Below are 23,279 nucleotides of genomic sequence, written 5' to 3' on the forward strand. Positions count from 1 at the left end.
TGTTTTATAAAGAGATTTTGGACTCGGAAACCCACCGTTAGTAGAATATTTTTAATGTGTATTCATTTTTGTATCTATTAAAAAAAATTTGTAACCAGATTTATCTGGCTACTACATCTAATTTGCAATCCGAAGGGCTACAATAAAGGAATAATAGAACCTATCTGTAAAAAAGACCCCTTTCTTCCCACATCAATTACGAATGTCATTATTATAAAAACAAATTAAAATCAATGCTACAAGCTTTTAAAAAGTTTATCTCACTTGTCTTATAACTCGCTAAATCACTAAATACCAGAGTTAAACAACTATCAAATTTAAATAGTATAAAATATTGCAAGGAAGTTTTAAATGGCTACGGATGAATCCAATCCGCTCGAAGACGGCAATAGCACTTACGATAAAAGCTAAGCTTCACTACGACACATCTTTATAGGACTGGGAATCGGGAAAGTTCGAGTTGAAATCAATAAAGATTTTTATAAATAAGATCCTACAAATAATATTTCGAAAATATATTTACGAAAAAAGAAAATATAATTCTTTTTACAAAAATTTGTAAAGCCAACACAATGTCCGGTTCACGGTGACTTGTACCCGACAAGGCATTCCGACTCGAGCACTTTTTATCCTTAAATGTATATTTATGTCCGCAGGCTGCCAACTTCTCCACAATAATTGGAGTGGCAGACTTATAGAAATTTAAATTACAAATTCCTTTATTGTGCTAAAGTCACGAAAACAAAGTGACTATAATTGTTCATAATGTAAGTTGAAAAAATGTCATGCTTTGTGTAGAAGTAGTTGATTACTGTTGCAGTCGTTATTGCCACGCCCTGTCGCGTGGTCAACTTCATATATTTATTTTAATTTAAAGATTATTTAGATATGTTGTAGTTGGATATGTTTTTACAGCTGAAATAAGTATTATTGTGGTGTCACTGTCTAACTTCTATTCTCAAAATCGTGTAATGGTCAATAAGGTAGCATTTTAGTATAGAATAGTGTGGGAAATTGAAGAGAGATTGCTAAACTATTAAATGACGTTCAATGTGAGAATGCAAATCAGTTTATCGTATAATACTTTTTCAGTGATACTTTAATCACCAGTGAACGATTTCGGTTGTGTGCACGAGACTTTTGAATACTCGAGCAATATTATATCCTTAAATGTAATATACATTTATCATATCCTTGCTGGAGTGTTCATTAGTTTAATAGCAATGCATTAAAATTCCTTGAAGTGGTTTCGCGACATCGTAGTAGTGGTAGATCGCGAGACGACGCGAGACGGTTCAAAGCTGCGAGCTATTTGCGTCCGATAATTATGCAGCCGCACGCGCCTTTAACTGTGTAACACTATCACAGCCGTTTCCGCTCGCACACCCTCCTCCTTTTAACACACGCCTTTGTATCATACGGAAACTTAGACGTTACACAAGTTATAAAGCGAACAGAAGCTTTACAAGATAATGATGAACAATTATACTAACATGATATTTTCTTTTAACTCAACAATTCCAATTAATAATCATAGATTTTGTCTGCTGCAATACTTGTATATAATACTATATGTTACCTATGTATACTGTATTACTTGTATACGATACTTGTATACATATTGTAATTTCGCTTTTGCTAAAGAGAATAAAGGTCTAACAATGGAGTTCTAGTAAAACAATATTCCCAAAGCTGCATGTGTATTTTACAGATATGAATAAAATTTACTGTAAACTCTTAATAATATTATTCCTAACAAGTTACTAATGCTATAGAACAATTGTTTGACCTGTAACAATAGCAATATTTGTTGAATGTTTACTAACACTATAGTATTATTGTTACTGAGATGTGTGAATTAATCAACAGATGATCGGGCCGTGTTTATGAGGTCACCGCGGCGCAAGGTTCAGTCGTGGACCAGGCGGAGATGACGCGCGCGCGGTGCTCGGGCTGCGCCCTGCTGGCGTTCTTGCTTTTGGTGCTGTGCCCCCTGGCCATCTCACGCAACGATGACGATTTCGATTTTGATAGCAATGACGAGTTCCAGGTACCCACTTTATTATATACCAAATATTAAGGATGTTGCCAAATTTTTTTAATTTGTGTCAATTTTCAATAAAAATGGTTAAAAACCTAATTTCAAAATCGTGATAAAGTTCGGAGTATATCTTATGTTGTGTATATTAGTGTTTAGAATATACGCTATCCAAATAAGATTCGGGAAAAAATTCTGTCTTGAAAATTTCTCCGTGGATCACTACAAGCATGAGTGATGAAAATAGACATTGTAGGAAGCAAATTACTTTCTTTTAGCCCTTTACCATACATGAGGTCTATAAGTTTATGAAGTTGTTTCAATCAATGTATTTGGATGAATTTTACGCATAGATATGACTATACTACAGTTACAGTATTTGCCCGAAACAATCGGGCACGGTGTAGTGAACTGGGCTAGAGTGAACTGTGCGAGAGCTTTGTAAACGTGCAATACACTGTACTGCGCATAAATAAATGTACGGAGAGCTCTACAATTTTCTATTCAGGATACGCAAGTTGACGGTACTCCTGGTTTAACGGATAAACTTTATACCATCGTTATACATTTAGTTACAATATTAAATGTTATGAAGTAATTTTAACAATTTTCAAGATCTTGTGTGTAATTCTGTAATTTTTCATTATGTTCAAAGACTGTCGTCAGATTAGAAGTTTTTTTTATTGTATTTTAACATGCTTGTCAATTAATTCAAATAAAAAATTATAAATAAAATGTCACTGCATAAACCTCTTAGGTAAATATTAAGAAAACTCGAAGACGGTCCAAAACGACGTATACAACTCGTAAAATCCTACAATATGTCAGGTAACAATATTATCGTATACCAGTCGTGAGGATTCGTTAGCACTCAACTTCAGCTCTCGCGATTTACCGAGATTTTTTTCGCTCCTTATACAATTTTTCGCTGAAAGCTTTTTCATACCGAACATATTTAGATGTTTGGAAGGTAAATGTATTTTTATATTTTACTAACGAGCGAACTAAATACTTATTTTTTATTTGGAAATTTTTATTCTGTTACATAATTTATTAGGATTTTGAAGATACGTTGCACTAAATATTAGAAGAAATGAGGTGACGAATTAAATCAAAAATTGAAGGCAACTATTCTATTATATAACCCTTATCAGTATTTACTTAAAATATGTTTGAATACGATACATAACTTCCTAATACATTCTAATATCAGGTATTTACACATGAAACTAACCTTTATAGAAAGAACCAAAAGATAATACAAAAAAAAATTGTCTACATTAATTTAAGTAAATTTTTCTTTTTTCTTTACAAGGTTGAACTAACAGCGAACCATTCAGAAATAGCAAAAAATGGCCTAAGAAGATTATGGGGTGTTCCCGACACATCGGCCTACGTGGGGCATTTGTTCCGTATGGAGATACCCAAAGAAGCTTTCTCCGGTGACGTAGTAGCTTACAAGGTACTTATATATTTTATATCGTGTTTTCTTAATAACAAATGCATAATTTATTTTGTAATAATCTTTGAAATTAAAACTTGCGCGAAGTCTACTACTAATTTCGGGCCTATCCTTTCCTCGTGGTTATTTAACTGCGAAGTAGCGAACTACTAGGGATTACCAAAATTAGTCGATACTTACACATGATTATGTGTTAAGTCTTTATTTAGTTTAGTAAAATTGCTTCAGGAATTTCAGTATTTTATCTTTTAGATTTGTTAATATATTTGTATATACGTAATGCAGGTATACAGCAAGTCGTCTCGTCAGACGCCCAGCTGGCTGGCCGTGGACTCGCGGCACGGCCTGCTCAGCGGGCTGCCCCAGCGTGCGCAGCTCGGTGCGCACGCGCTCGCAGTTGTAGCGCACGGCCACACGCGTGGACTTACCGCCACTGACTACTTCACTATAGAGGTACGGACTAAATACACATCTAATATGACAAACTAACACTTTTAAGTTAACTTGAACCTTATACCTATTCTCATGTACTCGAGGATTCTAATTAGAAACAAATTTAGGATGTGCAATGGTTTTTTTTGTTCATCGTTGTGTGTCATATCTTAAGGTTTTCGACCGACAAGGGAACTTACTACTTCTACAAAAATGATCTTCAAAAAGAACGGATGCTTTTGTTTTTTTTTTCTAATCAACTTGTAAGAGATCACTGCATAAAATGCATTACGTGTTTTGATCTATTGAAATGTATTCCGCCATTATTTCAAAATAATGCGGGTATTTTACACAGATACGTAGTTTAACAGTTATATATATCATTTGTCACCCTTACTATAATAACTATAGGCATTGAGTAGGGGAGACATTTATGTAAGTGATGGGTCCGGCCATTAGGCGAGCGCTGCACAAGCTCGGTAATCCCTTAAGCCGCGACGCGAACCGATCTCAGCCAACAAATGGCATTACTGTCGTTGCAGTGCGAACACATCACAACGATAAATATATCAACTATCCTATGATGGGTTTTAACGTTAATTTTCATTGTCGAACTAACTTATGTAATAACAATATGTATTTGAAGTTCTACTGCCGAAATACAAGTAGTATTTCGTCAGTGGAACTTCACAGTTATGCAAACTTCGAACTGTAGAGACTACAACAACGTTAAATATAGGAGTCTAATCAAAATGTTTAAACTGAATCAATTTTGTTTTTTATTTTTCTTTTTAAATGAAGAACATTCTTGTTTTAATTTGTAATATCTCATCAAAAAAGCGCTTCACTCATTAGTGAATAATAACGGTAAATTTTATCGCTGTTCGGACAAAATTTTCGTTCACGGCACAAAAAACTATTGTGCTTACTTTATACAAAGAAGAGAGGCTAATGAGGTATTTCGTTTTTGAATTTTTTAATTACATCATAATTAATGCTCTATCTGTACTACTTTTTAATTTTTTTTTTAGCTTTAATTATTTTAATACCCTACAGTTAGTATTCCGTTAAATATTAACGTCGGCTATGTTTTATTCGTCATCTTACTAATATTATAAACGGGAAAGTTTAAATGGATGGATGGATGTTTGTTTGATGGTATCTCTGAAACGACACAACGGATCTCGCTGATATTTGGTACAGATATAGAACATACTCTGGGAGAACACATAGGCTACTTATTATGTTTTTTTTTTATTCCGCGCGGATGGAGTCGCGAGCGAAAGCTATTATTTAATACATCTAGAGGAACGCGTTAAAGTCCATCGGTCCCATCTGCCTACCCCTCTAGAGTACGGGTGTGACTTAATGTTTGTCTTATGGAATATAAAAAAAATTGTAAGCTTTTCTTTCTTATTTTGAAAATTAGTTAAATCTATTTATAACTCTAGTGCATTTACCGTTGGTTTCTGAAACCAAAGTCTCTTTGACAAATCAGAGATAACAATATATTTTAAACGGGGATTTTACTCTCAGAAACCTATGGTTAGATTACAACTCTTCGTAATAAAACATTTGAGTGTCTCAGACTATGAATGAAGGACGGACGCCGACAACGTTTATATCATTAAGATTACAGACATAAAGCTCTGTTATTGTCCATTTATCCGCCATTACGACTAATTGCAATACGCTTAGGCTATTCGCAAGCTTATCGTGATGTAAACGATTATTTGAAGTAAAATTTGCCACAAAATATCATTGTTACAGATTTTGTTTTATTATTAGTGTTTGTTAATCAGAATACATTTGTTTTTATATCAAAAGGTGACAAACGAGCAAACGGCCACCTGAATTCGCCGAAATAGCGAAGCGACCGTTGCCCATAGATGTCCACAAATGTAGATACTTTGCTTACCTTTAATCAATGGAGAAGAGAACGTCCAGAAAGAGGATATTTCCCCCTCCTATGCGTCCCCTCTTCCGCCAAATACACTACCTCTCCCCATCATTTCCTAATAGGAAAAGGGTGGGAAGGGAAAGAGGACTAATAAGCGAGAAACTTCTTTGAGCGAGAGTCATTTTACAGTACCAACGAACGACCTCCATAAGCGAGATAAATTGATAGCCTATGAATAAGGGACAAATTGACAACTTTTCAGGACAGGCTTTCAAAGTTTCAACCATAAAATAAAATAGACCGCATATGTACTATTACATATACATAGGACCCATCGAAATATCGCACTCCCTTGGACTCTCGCTTATCCAGGTTTGACTGTAGATGATAGTATCATTTGCTAAACAAAATTTCTTTACATGCCAGTAATTTATGTATTTTTGTTTGTCAGTGATTTATCGTAATCGTTTTAAGAATTTAATTACATCTTACAGGTGAAAGAATCAAATGAGAAGCCGCAATCTAAATACGGTTGGTGCCGTCACGATGAGAACCGGCTGGTGCTGGTCATCCTGGTCGACGGCGCCTTCCACCGCATCCCGCCGCGACACCGCATTCGTGCGCTCATGGATCTCGCCGCTTTTATGGCTCTCGACGGGGTACGTAAAACTACTCAAACAAAAAAAATCCTTTAGGCCAGCGCTTCTCAAACTTTTTTGATTACGGAAAACTTATGGGAAGCGAAGTATTTGACGGTACCCTATATTCTAGGTTTTATTATTCAAGGCCCCAGAATTTGTCATTTTATCTTGAGTCCTTCGTTCAGTTCGTGTCCTAAATTTTTATAGATATGTAATATAAATCTTGTGATGGGTTCTTCTTCTGGAACTGTAAGGATAACCCCTTTAGTATTTTTTAATTTATGATGGGTACCTTTTTTCGTGGACCTCCGGGCACACTTTGAAAAACGCTGCTATAAACTCTAACTGATCGTATCCAAGAAAGATATACTAATTTCAAAATAGGTAGAGCTTCTTAGGCTGCAAGATACTACGGAAATACATTTCAGTGGAAAGTTCTTTAAAGTTGAAGTTAAAAGCTAATTGGGTATCAAACCCTCGTGACTAAATGTCCCTTAGTTGAAGAATGATACAAAGACTAAATTATAAATTTCACGTACTTAGTCAAGTCATTAGGGACAGTATAACAAAAATGAGAGCATTAATCCTGGGTTTCTGAGACCAAATCTCTTTAAAACATTTTGTTATCTCTGCTTTTTTTTTCAAAGTTAATGACAGGGTTGACGATATATTTTATACAGATATGGTGGTCTCAGAAACTCACTGTAAGTGAATTAACCGACGGCAGAGAAACCGTTAAGTAGGCCGGCCAATCAGAGCGTGGGCTTTGAACGGATTATACCAAATGACGTCTGCATGTTACAATGTGACTGTTCAAGTTTGCAGTTGAATTCTCATCTAATGTTTTCACTTGGAAAGCTAGGAGCCCTATACGTTAAGTTTTCTAGTACAGTAACGTGACAAAGATCAAACGATTGATCAGATATCGAGAGTTCCAAAAAACGGACGACAAGATACAAATTAGCAAATATTTAAGAATTATACTGTAGTTATAGTACCTTTAGAACCTGACCAGTTAACAATAACCCTTTAATTTATTACATTTTTATTTGAAATACATAAATATAAAGGAACTCATTGTCTTACGTATTTACTTATTAATCACATAACTTCGAGCCTTTAAAGTTCTTGAAGTCTGCAATAATATTAAATTTACTTTATAAATACTTTATGTAGTAAATACTTTTCGCACATCCAGTCATATCTCTATAATCCACAAGTTATTGAAATATGTACATATCAGAGATGTTGTCGGTCTGAGTTTTTTTACATGCTTATTCCATTTTATTGCGAGCCCCAAGGTTTTAACGATACGATCTCAGCTCTGCAATAAAACACACCACCGGCTGGTTAATATCACATCGGTTTCTATGTAAAAGTTAATCAAGAACGTGCTTGAATACTGAATAATTTACATTTTTCTTGATTTAAACAAAGTCATTCGTGTTTCTAAAAGTCATATTACGAATTACTGTATTTCGTTATTACGTTTTTGAAGACAAAAGGTTAAAAAGATAGATTTACATGTATTATTACTATCGATTAAAATTAAAAGTTTGCGGTTTAAAGACATTCGTAGTTTGTCAGATAAGTGACAAGCTATAGAAATATTAGTTTAATTCTTACAATTAAATTAATCATTAGTTGGAAAAATAAGAATTTATAGTAAGAACTCAAGCAATACGTCATTTGCTTAGAGTTAATTTTCGCACGTAAAAATCTTACCGTGGGTTTCTAAGAGCATAATCTTCATTTATAACATGTGAAAGATAATGACAGGGATGACGATATGTTTTATACGAGGATTCTGTTACCAGAAACCAATGGTAGGCGACATTAAAATTCGTGAAAGTATATTAAAAAACAAGACGAACCGATGTTAATAAGACGTGAATATGTTTGTTTTCTTTACAAACGTCAACCCCTTCGTAGACGCAGCACTGGGATTATACCCCTCTCGTATCTTATTTCACGTTTCGTTCGGATTAAAAGCTTAATCAAGTCAAAAACAAGGGTAGTGTTAGGTCTCTCAGGCTGAAATGTGTTTACAAGCTTTGTTAGTTAGTCTGGAATGTGGATAATTTACGTGCATATACGGATGCATAATTAAAGCTCATTTACATAGCAAAGAAAAGCCTTTTACTTTATGTAGATAATATTAGCAGAGCTAAAAATAATAGTTATATTATGAAAAGTTATTTAACAGCAAATCAAAACACTTAAAGTTAGGAAGGAAAATAACACTATGCAATATCGATGTCATAACGTGTTACTTGAGTTAGGTCTAACTCTCTAAGAGCCATCTTCCATTAAATGGCTAGCTGCGCTAGTGAAAAAGGGGTCTAAAACGACGATTTTTTTTCTTTTTTTTTATGTGTGGGTTTCGGTTTCAGGACGAGTTCTCAATGGAGCCATACAAAGCGGAATCGGTGCGTGGTCACGCTGTTCTGATGAGCGGCGCGGGCACCACACAGCGCAAGCGCAGCGACGCCGCCACAGCCATCTATTTGAATGTGAGTCAACACCAAACAAGATAAATAAATTATTTAAAAATTATACAATATAACAACTAGATTCCAAAATATTACTAGCTACTTATTAAGTAGTGAGTTTTATATTTTAATAAATGATTGGTGTTACAGGTGGGTTGTAGCGACAAGTTGTGGTCGCGGCACAAGGTGCTGGTGGGCGGGCTGCGCGAGCAGGCGCGCGATGGTACGCTGGCGCACTTGCTGCGCCTGCCCGTGCTCGGCTGGCGGCTGCTCTCAGTGCGCCCCACCAAGCCTGTAGTGCGACCTAAGAGACAGGTGAGTTCATAACTAGCAACATCAACCAAGTTAGTTGTAAGGTCTCGATTTCCGCAACTCCACGATTGACCCGAATTGGTGACTAAAAAAAAGCGATATTAAACTGTACTCAAATTGTGCCAAATGGAAGTCCATATTATCTGCTTTGCCCTCTGTGGTACGGGTGTGAATGTTTCAATCAGGTTCCTTGTCTGCTTCAGTAATATTTGCTTGCTATCTATGTCAGACGTCTCGCTACAAACCGGTAAAGAATAAAGTACAATGTGTTTGTTTGTTGTACAGTCATCTATAGACGGTTCTGGAGCGTACGATACATACGATGGTGAGGACGACGGCGCTGACTACAGCGGCGACTATGACGACGATGATGACGACGAAGACTTCCCCATTGACTCGCTTTCAGAGCCGGTGAGTTACCTCCTCTATATTTTCTATGTCTCTGGATTCGTCCGAGCTGACCTGTGACACCCACCTCTATATTATTCATTGTCTATGGTTTGTTCATAAGTGTTGCCAACATACAAAATTATTACCAATCATTCTAGTATAATGATTGAATTATCAAACATTTATTTCAAATTTCTGAAATTTTGAAAGTTTGGAATATTTAATATGTTTTAGTGATTGACATTTTTATTGCAACATTAAATTAATGGATATCTCTATGTTTTTATACATTTTTTTCGAGTAGTAAAATAAACTTAACTAAACTTAATTATTCTATAAAGTGCCAAAGTTCCATCTTCATATGTTTAAAACAAACATCTGATGTTATTTCCTAGATGTTATTGTGACGTTTATCAGCCAAAAATAATATTTGGTTGTCTATAGCATAAATATGAATCTCTAAAAATGTCTGCATTTATAACTTCTAGAGAAGATTAGATTAATAATATATTGAATAACAAATCATTTTAAAGCAATGATTAAGAAATAGACGTAGGTCGATCACATGTTATATTTTCATCATTTTCTTGTCATGTCATGTCATGATTGTCACACCATTCCATCATTACATTTATTCATTGGAATGTCATGTCATATTCATTACCATCCTCAATTATTTACGTTAAATTTTTAATTACTACGAGTGTAGAAAATTCCTTAATTGCTTTTAGATTTTTAATATAAAAATGGTTTCCAATGAATAATGATATTGAAATTAGGGATGCACGGTATGTTATCAATATAAACATTCAGGAAAAATATATCTGAATACAAAGTGTTGACTGGTATTAGGAATTCTAAAATCGTGCGTCCCTTTGAACAGTAATGGAATGGACTTGCACCACAACGACCACGGCATGGAATGTTGAATGATATTCTGCAATCACTGTGTCTTTTGTGTGAGGGTTTATCTTTTTAATATATGTGGTTGCAGCGTCTAGAAAATTGTCTTTCTAACCTTTTATACCCTTTACTCTCCCACTATATCAGTATATCTTTACACTCATATCATCTCATATAACTTTTACATCTTTCTATTTCATTACATTAATTTTAAAATACATTTTAAAGGCTTTGTGTGTGGTTATTTCACAAAATTCGCTTAAAGAGCTTTTACATCGCACTATTGTAAAGAACTAACCAATGCAATGTTTGTCCGCAATCGGTTTTATATTGATTTAAAAAGGACATGCCTTTGATACATTATAAACACTATCTATTGTTTTGATTAGTTTTTAAATAATAAAGCTACATTTTTGGTTGCAAAAATTTTTTTTGACAGTAAATTCGATTTGATTTTGACACATTAAATCTAAATTTTTGCACTATATGTAAAAATTATCAAATAAAAACAAGGGTTGTACCTCGGTAAACAATAAGAGTGTACATAACAGGCGCCAGCTATAATGCCGCTGTTAAAAATTACCCGTCAATTCAAAGAATTAGGCGAAAAAATAAAACTGGCAACAGTAACTAAGATGAAATAATAGTATAAAATCTTTGTTTTTTTTTTTTTTTTTTCATAAAGGCATGTCCGTAGTTATTTCGATATAGCAATAACCACAGACATAGCGCGAGGTAGAGGTAGGAGATACGTAAAAGCGGGCTGCAGTACTAACGCAGTGTGTGTCGCGGCGCAGCCCCCGGCGCACGCGCACCGCCACCACCACGGCGACAGCTGGCGCGCGCCACACACCACCACACACATCTTTCAGACCCAGCCCGCAACAGAACTCGCGCCGCGGGAACCACCCCCACCCCCACCACAACCACAACCTGTCCCCCTGCCTCTCCCCCTCCCGCAACCAACCCCCGACACTACAACCGAACCCACCACTGCAGCCGCCACAGAGGAAACCACCCCCGAGCCCGTCACCACTAATACGTACACAACAGAGGTTTGTCGTAACCCGCTCCTGCTTTGTGTTCAATCATTGTTGCATGGTTGTTGTCGTTTGTTTGTAACATCTTTACCTTGTGTCTCTTTCTTGGTATTTCACTTTCTCTTTCTTCGTATTTATGATGCATTGTCTTCTACGTCGTTGTATCGCTTCCGGACATCAAATATTATATCATTTTACAATATTTATGTATATCATTATCTCGATTATTATTTTATTAATTTGTTATTTATGTGTTACTTATTTATATTATTACTGATTAATTTCAAATACATATTTAATCTTATAATAAATGTGTTATTTTTAAACGTAATTATGATCGTTGTTTGTATTAGAATAGATTAAAGCATGAATTTTAGAGAAGTTTTTTAACTGTTGATTACCATCAGAGAAACTACATTTTTGTGTTACATCACTACAGCACGAAGTCTGCTAGACTTTATTATATACTTTTACATAAGCATGCAATTTAGTATATACTATTTTGTTAACACTTATATAAAGATATTATATTTTTATTTAGGTAGTGAAAATAACACCATATACAGAGGCGGTATCGGAATCAAGCGAAGTAAATAAGGTGGATCTAGGACTTGAGGAAGCTCGTAAGTTCCTCCACTCGCCTGTCATCATATCACCTGAAGATGCGTCTACTACTACAGAACCAGAAATGGTACGTACATTTCCGCTTTGACTTTCAACCAATCACGTGTGTATGTAAACACTAACATTTGTCTCGTGTGGAACTGGATCGGGGTAGTGTAGTCACCTACCTAATGTCACGCATTGTAATTTGTAAATACATTATCTAACTTACCCGATATACGTAAAGACAACTTTAGCATTTTATTTTATACATACGGAATAAAAAATGTTTTCATCATAACGAATTTCTGCTATTAAAGCTTAGCTTATCTAGCCAAGTAGAAATAAATTAGGAAGATCGCAATTTTCACATGTTTAATATTATATCAACAAATTATTCATATTGTCTCTCTATCAAATTGTTTACAAGAATTATCAGATATTTCTCAATATTCTTCGTAATGTTCAAAATCAAAATAATAGTCAAAATGTATTCCAGTAGTAAAAATTAAATGACTTTTTGGCATCAATTTAGATGAAAGTATCAAAAGCAGTTGTCTTAACGTATCATCGTTCACGTCACGTTGTGTGAGCGTCCGCATGGCACTTTCAGCAAACTGTAATAATACGAGCGTCAAACGAACTGCCGCCGCCCTCCTCGGAAACGCCGACCACGCCGACATCGGTGACGTCACCTTCGCCGTCACCCACCGACTTCGCCCCCAGCGAGACCACCACGCCGACAACTGTCTCCACCACGCAGTCCACCACGACTACCACCACTACAACCACCACGACGACAACGACGACGCCGGCGCCGACCACGACCGCCCCGCCGTCCACCACACCGCCTACGACCACGCCCCTCATAATTACGACCCCGCCCACAACCACGCCCCTACCGGAAACCACTCTACAGGAGGTTACAAAACAGGTTATCAATTTTCACACAAAATATTTATATTTATTTTTTAGTAAGTATAAAGTTTTCTATTACTAAATCACAGCGTGTATCACGATCATTTAGTTAGACTTTTACAAGGTGTTTATTCATCGGGTGATAATTTCATATCTAACAATTCTAATAATACAGTAATATTGGGGAAAAAGGAACTTGTATGTATACATAAGTGACGAAGATTAAGGTGTCCTTTGTGCTCAAAAAAGTTTTGAGTTCGAATTTGACTTTAATGTATATTGTACGTATTAAAATGTAGTATAGAGTTTGTCTTTTAAGTGGGTTAAGGTGGGACTGCAATTTATATATTCTGTATAAAATCTACTTTTAATATCTTTGCAAGATGTATTATACCTCTGCAAAAACATTTCAATCTTTCTTTGGCAAAAGCACGGACGTAACGTAAATTATTGTATGATGATGATTTTACTTCAATTTATTACTATCTATGGATGTGGCTTATCTATATATATAAAAGAAAGTCGTGTTAGTTACACTATTTATAACTCAAGAAGGGCTGAATCGGTTTGACTGAAAATTGGTGGGCAGGTAGCTTAGAACCAGGAAACGGACATAGGATAATTTTTACCCCGTTTTCTATTTTTTTATTCCGCGCAGACGGAGTCGCGGGTAAAAGATAGTATTTACTAAATCTTAAGAGTAATATATCATGAAACAAGACAATTAGAAGGTTTTTGAGTTCAAACAATCAAGTTTTTTTATGTAAAAAGATGGCAAACGAGCATACGGTTACCTAAATCCGCTGAAATAACGAAGCGACCGCTGCCCACAGACATCCGCAATTACAGATGCGTTGCATGCTTCTAGTTAACAGGGAAGAGGACGCACAGAAAGAGGATATTTCCCTTTCCTATGCGTCCCCTCTTCCTCCAAATCCACTTCTCCTTCCCATAGTTTCCTAATAAGAAAAGGTTGGGTACGAAAAGAGGATTAAAATTAGGACTCCGGCACGCAGATAATTTTCAATTCAATTTAAAATAATCAACGTTGACAATAACGTAATTGTTTCTTCATGGTTGTTGTCCCACGTGCAGGAGTTGCCGCTGTCGTCAGAGCGCAGCAGCACAATAGTGGGGCGCACCACTGAGACTGTCACCTTCCCCATGCCCCCCAACCAGCCGCCGGCACTGCGCTACCACATGAAGAAGCTCGCCATCACCGCAGGCAAGGCTTTCAGGTGTGTTCTCATAGGAAAAATGTACACTAAAAACTTAACCTTTTTTTTTAAGTTATATACGAAAGGTCTATCTTATTTATTCAAGGAAAAAAAAATTTAGGTACATGTTACTTAATAAATTCTGATGGACCTTTTTTTCTGATCTTCAAGTTATTGTGATTGCAGATACATAATCCCGGCGGATCTGTTCTCTGACCCGGAGGAGGGCAGCAACCTGACATTTACGATGTACGACTCTGACAATGTGCCGCTGTCCCCCAACTCCTGGATACAGTTCATACCGGCCAAGAGGGAGGTCTACGGATTGTAAGTTTGTTTTTAAACTAATAGATGCCTGCGACTTCATCAGCGTGAAATTTAAAAAAAAGTGAATGTACTCTAAAATTAATTCCATTCTTTCAGACCTTTAGAATCCCACGTATCCAGATGGAACTTCAGAGTTGAGGCTCAAGACAGCGAGGGTTTGGTCGCGAGAGGTCCATTAGACATCACAGTCCAGCAGCACAGAGGTGGTAGGACCATCAATCACCAGTTCATCATGCAGTTCAAACTGCTGAAGAAATACACGAACGCCATCGACTGGCAGATACGAGCGCTGGAGGGTATCGTCAATCTCTTCAGGGACACGGATATGGACCATCTGACTGTCCTCAATGCGACTGTCACCGGAGACCTCTGCGAGTACGTCTGGACCAATGACACCCTGCCTAAAGATCCCTCGTGTCCCATGGATGACATCAAGAGGCTCATGAAGGTAATACACTATTGTTTATTAGATAGTTACACTTTACCCTTGTAGTAGAAAGAGAAAATTTGCGTCATTATCAATGTGTCATAAATAATATGTCATATTTCTTAGTAGCTGTTGCTCGCGACTACGTGTTCTTTCAGATTATTTTCTATATCCATTCCAAATTTCAATGAGATCCATTGAGCCGTTTTGTACCTTCTAACAAACATCTTTTCATCCATCCATCCATCTATACATTCATACATTCGCATTTGTAATATTAGTAAGATTGCATATCCCGCGAATAAATTTATTGTTAAGAAAAAAGAACACAATATTTTGAAGATGTTTTGACAACTGTAGATAATGGAGTCAGAGACGGAGGCGGGCGCGCCGTCTGCGGCGCTGGTGCGGGCGATGTCGCCGGAGCTGGGGGCGGTGCGCGTGCGCTGGGCGGGGGCGGGGCCGGGGGCGGGGCGGTGCGCGCCCGCCCAGCCTCGCCCGCACGACACCTACCCGCCTGTCACACGCAACCAGGTCGACCATCTCACCGCCACTGTCGGACATCTGCTCGTATATAAAGTACCAGAGGTAATACATAGTAAACAATTTATGACTTCACTGGATCTACTAAAGTTACCCGCGACTCTGTTCGGAATAAAAAAATAAACTTTATTAGTACCTTATGTGTTTTCCTAAACTATGTTCTATTATACCAAATTTCAGCCAGATCACTATAGCCGTTTTGGAGATATCTTTTAACAAACATTCATCCATCCATCCATTTATCGAAACAATAGTATTTATAATATTAGTAAGATAAAAACGCGATTTATCTGACTCGGTCGGTTTTTGAAAACCTCCTCTTTGTCTACCAACTATACACTCTTTTTACCATTACGAGCCCCGAGTATATAAAAATGCATACATAAGAATATATTCGATATAATAATTAAATATTTCGAATGTACCTTTTGCTAATGTATTTTAATTGGTTGTAACAGGATACGTTCTTCGACCCGGAGGATGGTGGTACCCGCAACCTGGCGCTGTCACTGAGACGCGCTGACCGCTCGGAGCTGGCGCCGACTCATTGGTTGCAGTTTGATCCCCGCAACCAGGAGTTCTACGGCCTCCCCGCCGCCGACGACGAGGGCACCGTGCACTACCAGCTCGTTAGTAACTTTTAATACTTTGTTTAAAAAAAAGATAGATTTCGTTAAAAAAAAATGAAGTGCCCATAGCCATCTTTGACTAGTTCTCGATGAGCTGCTTCTCTTAATAGACAGAGGGGACGTGCACGTATTTCACCTACTTATAAGTCCCGTCCCTCGTCAATTACAATTCTTCTTCCCATTTTATCCATACAAGGAAAGGAGAGAGACTAAAATTAACACGCACACTTGTGAAACGAAAGGAAGAATTGCTTCATAGCACATTTCATAATACCATTGTTAAAAAAATTGATTGTATTTTGTAATGTTCTCAGATCGCGGAAGACTCTAGCAAGAAGAGCGCTTACGACAGTCTGATAGTGGAAGTAGTGAAGGCGCCCACCATCCGGCCCACTGTGGAGTTCCACATGACGCTGGACAACCCGTACTCCTCACTCGCCACCAGCGCCCGCAACAAGCGACGTCTGGTCGAGCGCCTCGCCAACCTCTTCCACCAGCACCACACCGACAACATCCGGGTGCATGCCATCACCGACAACCCCACCACCATCGTATGGTAACTATCGCATCAGATATAAAACTCTGTTTCCACTAGCGCCTAAAGCTTCTCTACCTTCACAACACTGCTATAGATATAGTCCAGCTACTAATCTATCTATATATATAAAAGAAAGTCGTGTTAGTTACACTATTTATAACTCAAGATTGGTCGAACTGAATTAGCTGAAAAATCTTGTGTGCATTTTTTTTATTCCGCGCGGACGAAGTCGCGGGTAAAATCTAGTTTCTTAAAAAAGTCAAGTCAAGTCTTGAAAAGTTTAGTTTGGCTTAAAATATAGTAACTACCTTATTATATAATACTAAATTTAATTTGGCACTTCAACGTGGATATAAAAAGGCTTGACAAGTAGAATATGGAATATTACGTTAAATCCAAAATGGCCGCTATTACAAAATGGGTGACGTTATATTTTTTCACAATCCCAACATGGACATCAAATGAATGAGCTTGACTATTAAAGTACAATAAAACATCCTAAATGCCCACTAAAATGGCGGATACATATTTTTGTATTTTTTCACATTTTCCACTAGCTAATAAAATAAAAATTCTAGGAATACTGACAATTGCTTTACGTAATGTGTTTTTTTTTCAGGTATAACACCAGTTTACCAATGGACAGATGTCCTAAGAAAGAAATCGAGGAATTACGTAACATGATAATAGTAGACGAGAGAGGTTCTAATGGCGGCAACCTTCGAGAGAGAGTCGATACAATATTTGACAAAGATTTCAACGTTATGTCCATCCGACTAATATCACAAGGCCTCTGTGCAGAACAGAATACTAAGATGTCGAAGGGCGGGCTGGGACCAATTAATACTGGTACCAACTTACAGAACAAAGCCAGTAATGCAGATCCGGAGTACTCAGATTATTTGGTGACATTCGTAATTCCAGCTGTAGTTATTGTATGTATGATTCTTGTTGCTGGTGTCATCGCCTGCGTACTCTACAAACGAAGACGTACAGGTCAGAATAGACTCACATTTATTTTAATTTAAGCTATTTTCCACTAAATAAACACAAGTATATATTTCTCTCATTAAAATCTTACTAATAATATATATGCGAATGTTTAGATGGATGTTTGTTTGAAGGTATCTCCTGAACGGGTGAACAGATCTTGATTAAATTTGGCACAGATGTAGAACATAGTCCGGAAGAACACTTAGACTACTTATTAACTTAAGTTTTTTTTTTATGCCGCGCGGACAGAGTCGCGGACGACAGCTAGTCCATAATAAAATTATCTTCTATACTTACTAGAAGTTTTAAAATAAATTAAATTATTTCTAGTTACTTACGAATTTTTTCATTAATTTATCGATTTATGTTTTTACTGTGTTGGTAAATCTATATGTAATTATAATATTAACAGTAGACGAGGCGCTTGCCTGATACAAATCTGAAGGTGATATTTTTACATTAATTGGTTAAACGTTTAAGTTGCTTTTTGCTTCGTACTACTTTTTATTTTGAATTTGAACACGCCTTTAGTTTATATTTCTCAAAATTAATGTTTAAAGTCGTTATTTTACCACCAGATTTGATAGAAGCATAAAAGATTTATTTTATAAACTTACTTATTGCTGTAAATACACAAAAATATCTTTCACCTTTCGCTAATCACTACAGAAACTGACATGACCTTACATTCTCATAAAGTTAGTGTTACTATGAGACATGCCACAACGGTTTTTTGTATAATAAATTGTATTTGTGTTTCAGGTAAAATGAGCGTCGGAGATGAAGAGGAACGTCAAGCATTCCGCTCGAAAGGCATCCCGGTGATCTTCCAGGACGAGCTGGAGGAGAGAGGTGACTCTGAACCCGTCCACAAGAGTCCTGTCATCATGCGCGAGGAGAAGCCGCCTCTGCTTCCGCCCGCGCCCGACTACCGGGCGGGTGAAGACGCGCCCTACCGCCCGCCCCCGCCCTTCGCCGCCTCGCGCACGCCCCCGCGCCCCAAAGCCACGCCCACCTACAGGAAGCCGCCGCCCTACGTCCCGCCTTAAGTCTCCGCCACGCCTACCTCTCACAACTTAACATCGGGTTTCCTCAACCTTCATTTAAACTTATGTGAAACGCGTTTATTTTAATGTTCGCTTCATTAACTACGGAGACATCTTACCTAGTCGATATTCAGCTATAACTATTTTATTTATACGGTCCTTTTATAGATTTGATTCAAACAATCTCTGATGAAAATTAGAAACGATTTATTCCTTACATTTGTGTAAGATCGTTTGAACTTGATTTTTTATATTTATTTGTAAACTTTTAATCGTAATTCGTCATTTATTCTTATGAAATTTAAAAGGAAAGCTAAGAATGCATTTATTATATGAATTAAGGTGACCTCATATCGTAAAGGAAGGAATTGTGCACAATTTTGTGACTACGAATTTCTTATACAACGTAAGTTATGTCGCGTAGTTTTCAAATAGTTAAATCGCGTCGTTTAAATATACAAGAACTGAAACTTCACAATGAAATAATTATAATAGTTATTGTTGAAGTAGGAATATAGTTAGAAGTACGGACCGTTTGAATACCAAATATTTTGTATAGATAGACTCTTACAAATAAATTGAACTAATTTTTTTTTATCTTAAAATAACTCTATTGTTAGAGTGCACATATAATAGTTTTTTTTATATGATATGCTTGTAAGGGTCGATCTATATGATAACTTAATACACATTTTTGATGATTTAAAACAGGGATTCCCAAAGGGTCCCTTGGGGGTCGCTATTAAACTTAAAGCATTGCTAATTCTCACTCTGTCTTTTATTGACCTAAGTCAGAATTAATAATAATAATAAAAACAATAATTGATCTTAAAAGTAGATAATTTTACCAAGGGGGGGTCTATGGTAACGGTTCATTTTGGAATTGGGGGGTCACTTGTCCAAAATAGTTTGGGGATCCCTGATTTAAAATATTAACAGCACGCAGACCAATTAACTAATTATTGGCTAATTGTGTGCCATTGTTTGAATAAATTGTTATCTACTAACGTTAAAAATTAATACATATCGAAAATTGTAACATTTTTAGCCTTTAGCTTAGTTCTTCCAACTTTAAGTAGTGCGTGTTTGTATGTGGATGTATTATCACATGTAAGTTGTATGGAAGTTCGCACACTTTCAAAGGCTTCACGCTATACAATGCATGGGTTATTTTGACTTTATATAGTGTGGACTTTACAATTAGGTATACAAACGTAAATATCGACATAAATTATCGATACTTTTATCGATATTATCGAATTATTTTATCGATAAAAAGCAATAATGTTTGATAATTTAAAAAAAAACAATTCCTAATATTAAATTTTATGAACAAAGGAAATGGTATAAAATGACAATGAATTACGTAATATTTAATATTATTTTCAAACGAAATAAAATTAGATATGATATCGATAATATGTCGATATGTCCCAACCCTAATTACAATGAATGTTGTAATTTATACAAGTGACTTTAGTTTTAGGCTACGAATAGATATTTTTTAAGAATAAGGTATCATTTTGTACTTGTCTATTACCATAGAGTTAAGAATTAACAAATTGTGTTAATTATAAGAGAACGAAATGACCTATATATTATAAATGTAGCTTTTCATTTGGATGTATTTTTTTTCTATTTGTATACTCATTTAGAATTTTTGCATTTATAGATATTTTTAGCGTTATATAAATAATTTTACTGGACAGCTATTTTTTTTTTGTTTTTTTTTATTTGGCAATAGTTGTACTTAATGTCCTATTGAACCGAACCATTTTTTTATTATTATTTGATATACTTACTCATTGGCAGCAAATTTTTTATTCACTATTCATTGTAACGCACATTATTTATGTAATTAATGAGTTTTCTAATTTAATAAAATGATCTAGTGATATTTTTAGTTTTATTTATTCCTCGCAAAAATGTCTCGTCATAACATCGTGTCATATATCGACGCCCCCCACTGAATAACCCCGTAATAGGAAAAATCTTATTTTTCAGAAGCAAAAAACCGTATTTCTTTAATTACATCATCAATAATTATTGTACAAGAATCTTTTATATACCAAAACAAAGCTAATTTTTATAGCTTCATTGTATTTAATTTCATCATATATTCCGGGCGTATTTTGTGCTATGAAGGAAAAATACCAGAAATAAAAAAAATCTGTTTAAGACTTTATCACCGTAATTAACATTAAGATAAATATTTCAAAAAAAAAACAACCTTTAGATGCCGAATTCGACGGAAAAGCAAGAACCCGGTAAGACTGTATTATAGGATTATTCGACGGGAGCGTCGATCTATGCTAATAATAAAAGGAAATAAGTAATAATTAAGTTAAAAAATATTTATGATGTAACAAATAAATTCAAAAACTAAAAAAAAAATCTTTTGTCATTAGAAACTTACATTATCACTTTACATCAATAGGCTTACTTGTTTTTTTTTATTAAATTAATTGAACTCAAGGATATAAAAAATAGTGATTCGTTAAATTTAAACGTAAATTCAAAGAAACAAGATTTATAATTTTTATATCATTTTTAATGTTCGCAAAGAGTTGATCTACAACAAATTAGTAGTTTCACTACAATTCAGTAGTCGTTTACATAACAATAGATAGCTACAAGTAAGTAATACATAGAATGCGTAAATTTGACTACATCTCCAAATACAATAAATCTTGACAGTAATTTATCTAATTGGCAATTAATTGAAGTTTACGTATAAACGTCTAAAAGTTTGAAATAACAATAAAAAAAATGTCGACAAAAATTCTTTGATCACAAACAGTTATCATTTTGATTTTTTTTTGTCACGGAACAAAATCACCATCATCACAACTAATACAAGATTTACCACAACAATTTTTATGAATTATGATTTTTGTTTAAATGAAAATAAACAATCGAACGTATTTCAAAGTGAGCTGTAAAACATCGCTGATTGATACAAAAATTACAATTTAAAGAATGTCAATTTAGTCTTATTTTTAAAAAGTAATTGACAGATTTATAGGTTAAAGTTAAGTCTAAGTATTTGAGAATTTAATCACTCGTATAAATAAGTACGTAAAATAATGCCAATTCGACACTCAATTTAGATAAAAAAAAATATTCCAAACATTCCCGCAACATATGAGCAGCTAATTTTAAGATACTTGAGTAAAATTCTGAGATATCTTTGGAATCAAATAATAAAACGTAAATTTTTACATACTAGAAGACATTCCATGTTAAAGAACGCGAATTTCACCACATGGTTAAACAATGAAACATTATTAAATAATGAACTACAATTTACATAGGCGATAGGACTTAATGGAGTCGAAGTAACCAAATTTAAACTATTTAAAGCTAAGCAGGACGTCTATAAATATATCGCGAACGCACCGGCACCGTACAACATCGGCACCACACAACACCGGCATCGACAACACCGACATCGCACAACACCGGCATCGCACAACACCGGCACCGCACAACACCGGCATCGCACAACACCGGCATCGCACAACACCGGCACCGCGCAACACCGGCATCGCACAACACCGGCACCGCGCAACACCGGCATCGCACAACACCGGCCCTGTACCGCACCTCATAGTCACCGTACGCGCCACATCCCTACAAATAAACACATCGGCACAGCACCGGCACAGCACCGGCACCGCGCTCGCTACATTCCTACAAATAAATTCTTGGAAATATTTTGGAAATAATTTAAAAATAACAATAAATTACTTTTTATCAACAGTCTATAAAATCACCTAATTTTCAATGTAAAATGTTCGAAAATAAAAAAAATATTCTAAAATCTTATACAAGACATAATACTGAAAAAAGTATTTTAACACTTCTAGACAAGTCCGAATTATATCCATGATATTTGTGATGTCACGATAATTTTTATATTAAAAAAAAAAACAAAACAAAAACACGTTAACATAAATTTCACACAATTTTCAATAACATTATTGCACTAAATCATCATATTACATAACTTAATAATAAATATTGCATAAGCGTTAAAAACACATTTCGTGAAATAAAATTACTAATCTTAAAGTACTACTCGAGTTAATTAATAAAAAAAAAAAATAGATCAGTCCGATGAAAGCGTTATTCATTTCATCCAAGTCGTGTGCGCAGGAGTGACATCGAGGAGAAGGGAACAGATCAGTAAATCAGAGTACGAACATTGTGCTAACTACTGACCTATGTAATAACATTTTATCTAAACATTAAGTACAATTTGGTGCTCAAATTTTATAATTTAAAAGTGTCAATTATTAAAAACTATAGAATTATTTATCTACAAAATTTATATTTGAACTATTTCTACATAGCATTGAGAATGAATGAATGATCGCGGGGGACCATTTAATAGAAACACTATTTGAATTTACTAGGGCTGAATAG

The 23,279-nt window shown here is 35.6% G+C and overlaps 1 protein-coding gene across 1 annotated transcript; it reads left to right on the top strand.

Annotated features, from left to right (window-relative positions):
• Nucleotides 1–1,870: 1,870 nt before the first annotated feature.
• Nucleotides 1,871–19,422, top strand: LOC106711188 (dystroglycan 1). Its single transcript, XM_045681517.1, has 18 exons — nt 1,871–2,050; nt 3,354–3,500; nt 3,786–3,953; nt 6,327–6,491; nt 8,867–8,986; nt 9,116–9,280; nt 9,563–9,688; nt 11,368–11,625; nt 12,152–12,301; nt 12,827–13,147; nt 14,227–14,369; nt 14,535–14,675; nt 14,772–15,123; nt 15,463–15,690; nt 16,104–16,274; nt 16,589–16,830; nt 17,432–17,808; nt 18,568–19,422. Exons 1-18 carry the CDS (start codon nt 1,931–1,933, stop codon nt 18,852–18,854), a joined length of 3,681 nt encoding a protein of 1,226 aa, XP_045537473.1. The 5' UTR covers nt 1,871–1,930; the 3' UTR covers nt 18,855–19,422.
• The last annotated feature ends 3,857 nt before the right edge of the window (nt 19,423–23,279 follow it).

This window comes from Papilio machaon, chromosome 16 (assembly GCF_912999745.1).
Source record: "Papilio machaon chromosome 16, ilPapMach1.1, whole genome shotgun sequence".
In the NCBI taxonomy this organism is placed as follows: Eukaryota; Metazoa; Arthropoda; class Insecta; order Lepidoptera; family Papilionidae; genus Papilio; species Papilio machaon.

Bases quoted from the DNA above. Each gene is read 5' to 3' on its own strand.
- LOC106711188 (XM_045681517.1), top strand. From the start codon at position 1,931: ATGACGCGCGCGCGGTGCTCGGGCTGCGCCCTGCTGGCGTTCTTGCTT. The intron at 9,281-9,562 runs GTGAGTTCATAA...TTTGTTGTACAG, and splicing joins TAGTGCGACCTAAGAGACAG to TCATCTATAGACGGTTCTGG. The intron at 17,809-18,567 runs GTCAGAATAGAC...TTTGTGTTTCAG, and splicing joins CTACAAACGAAGACGTACAG to GTAAAATGAGCGTCGGAGAT.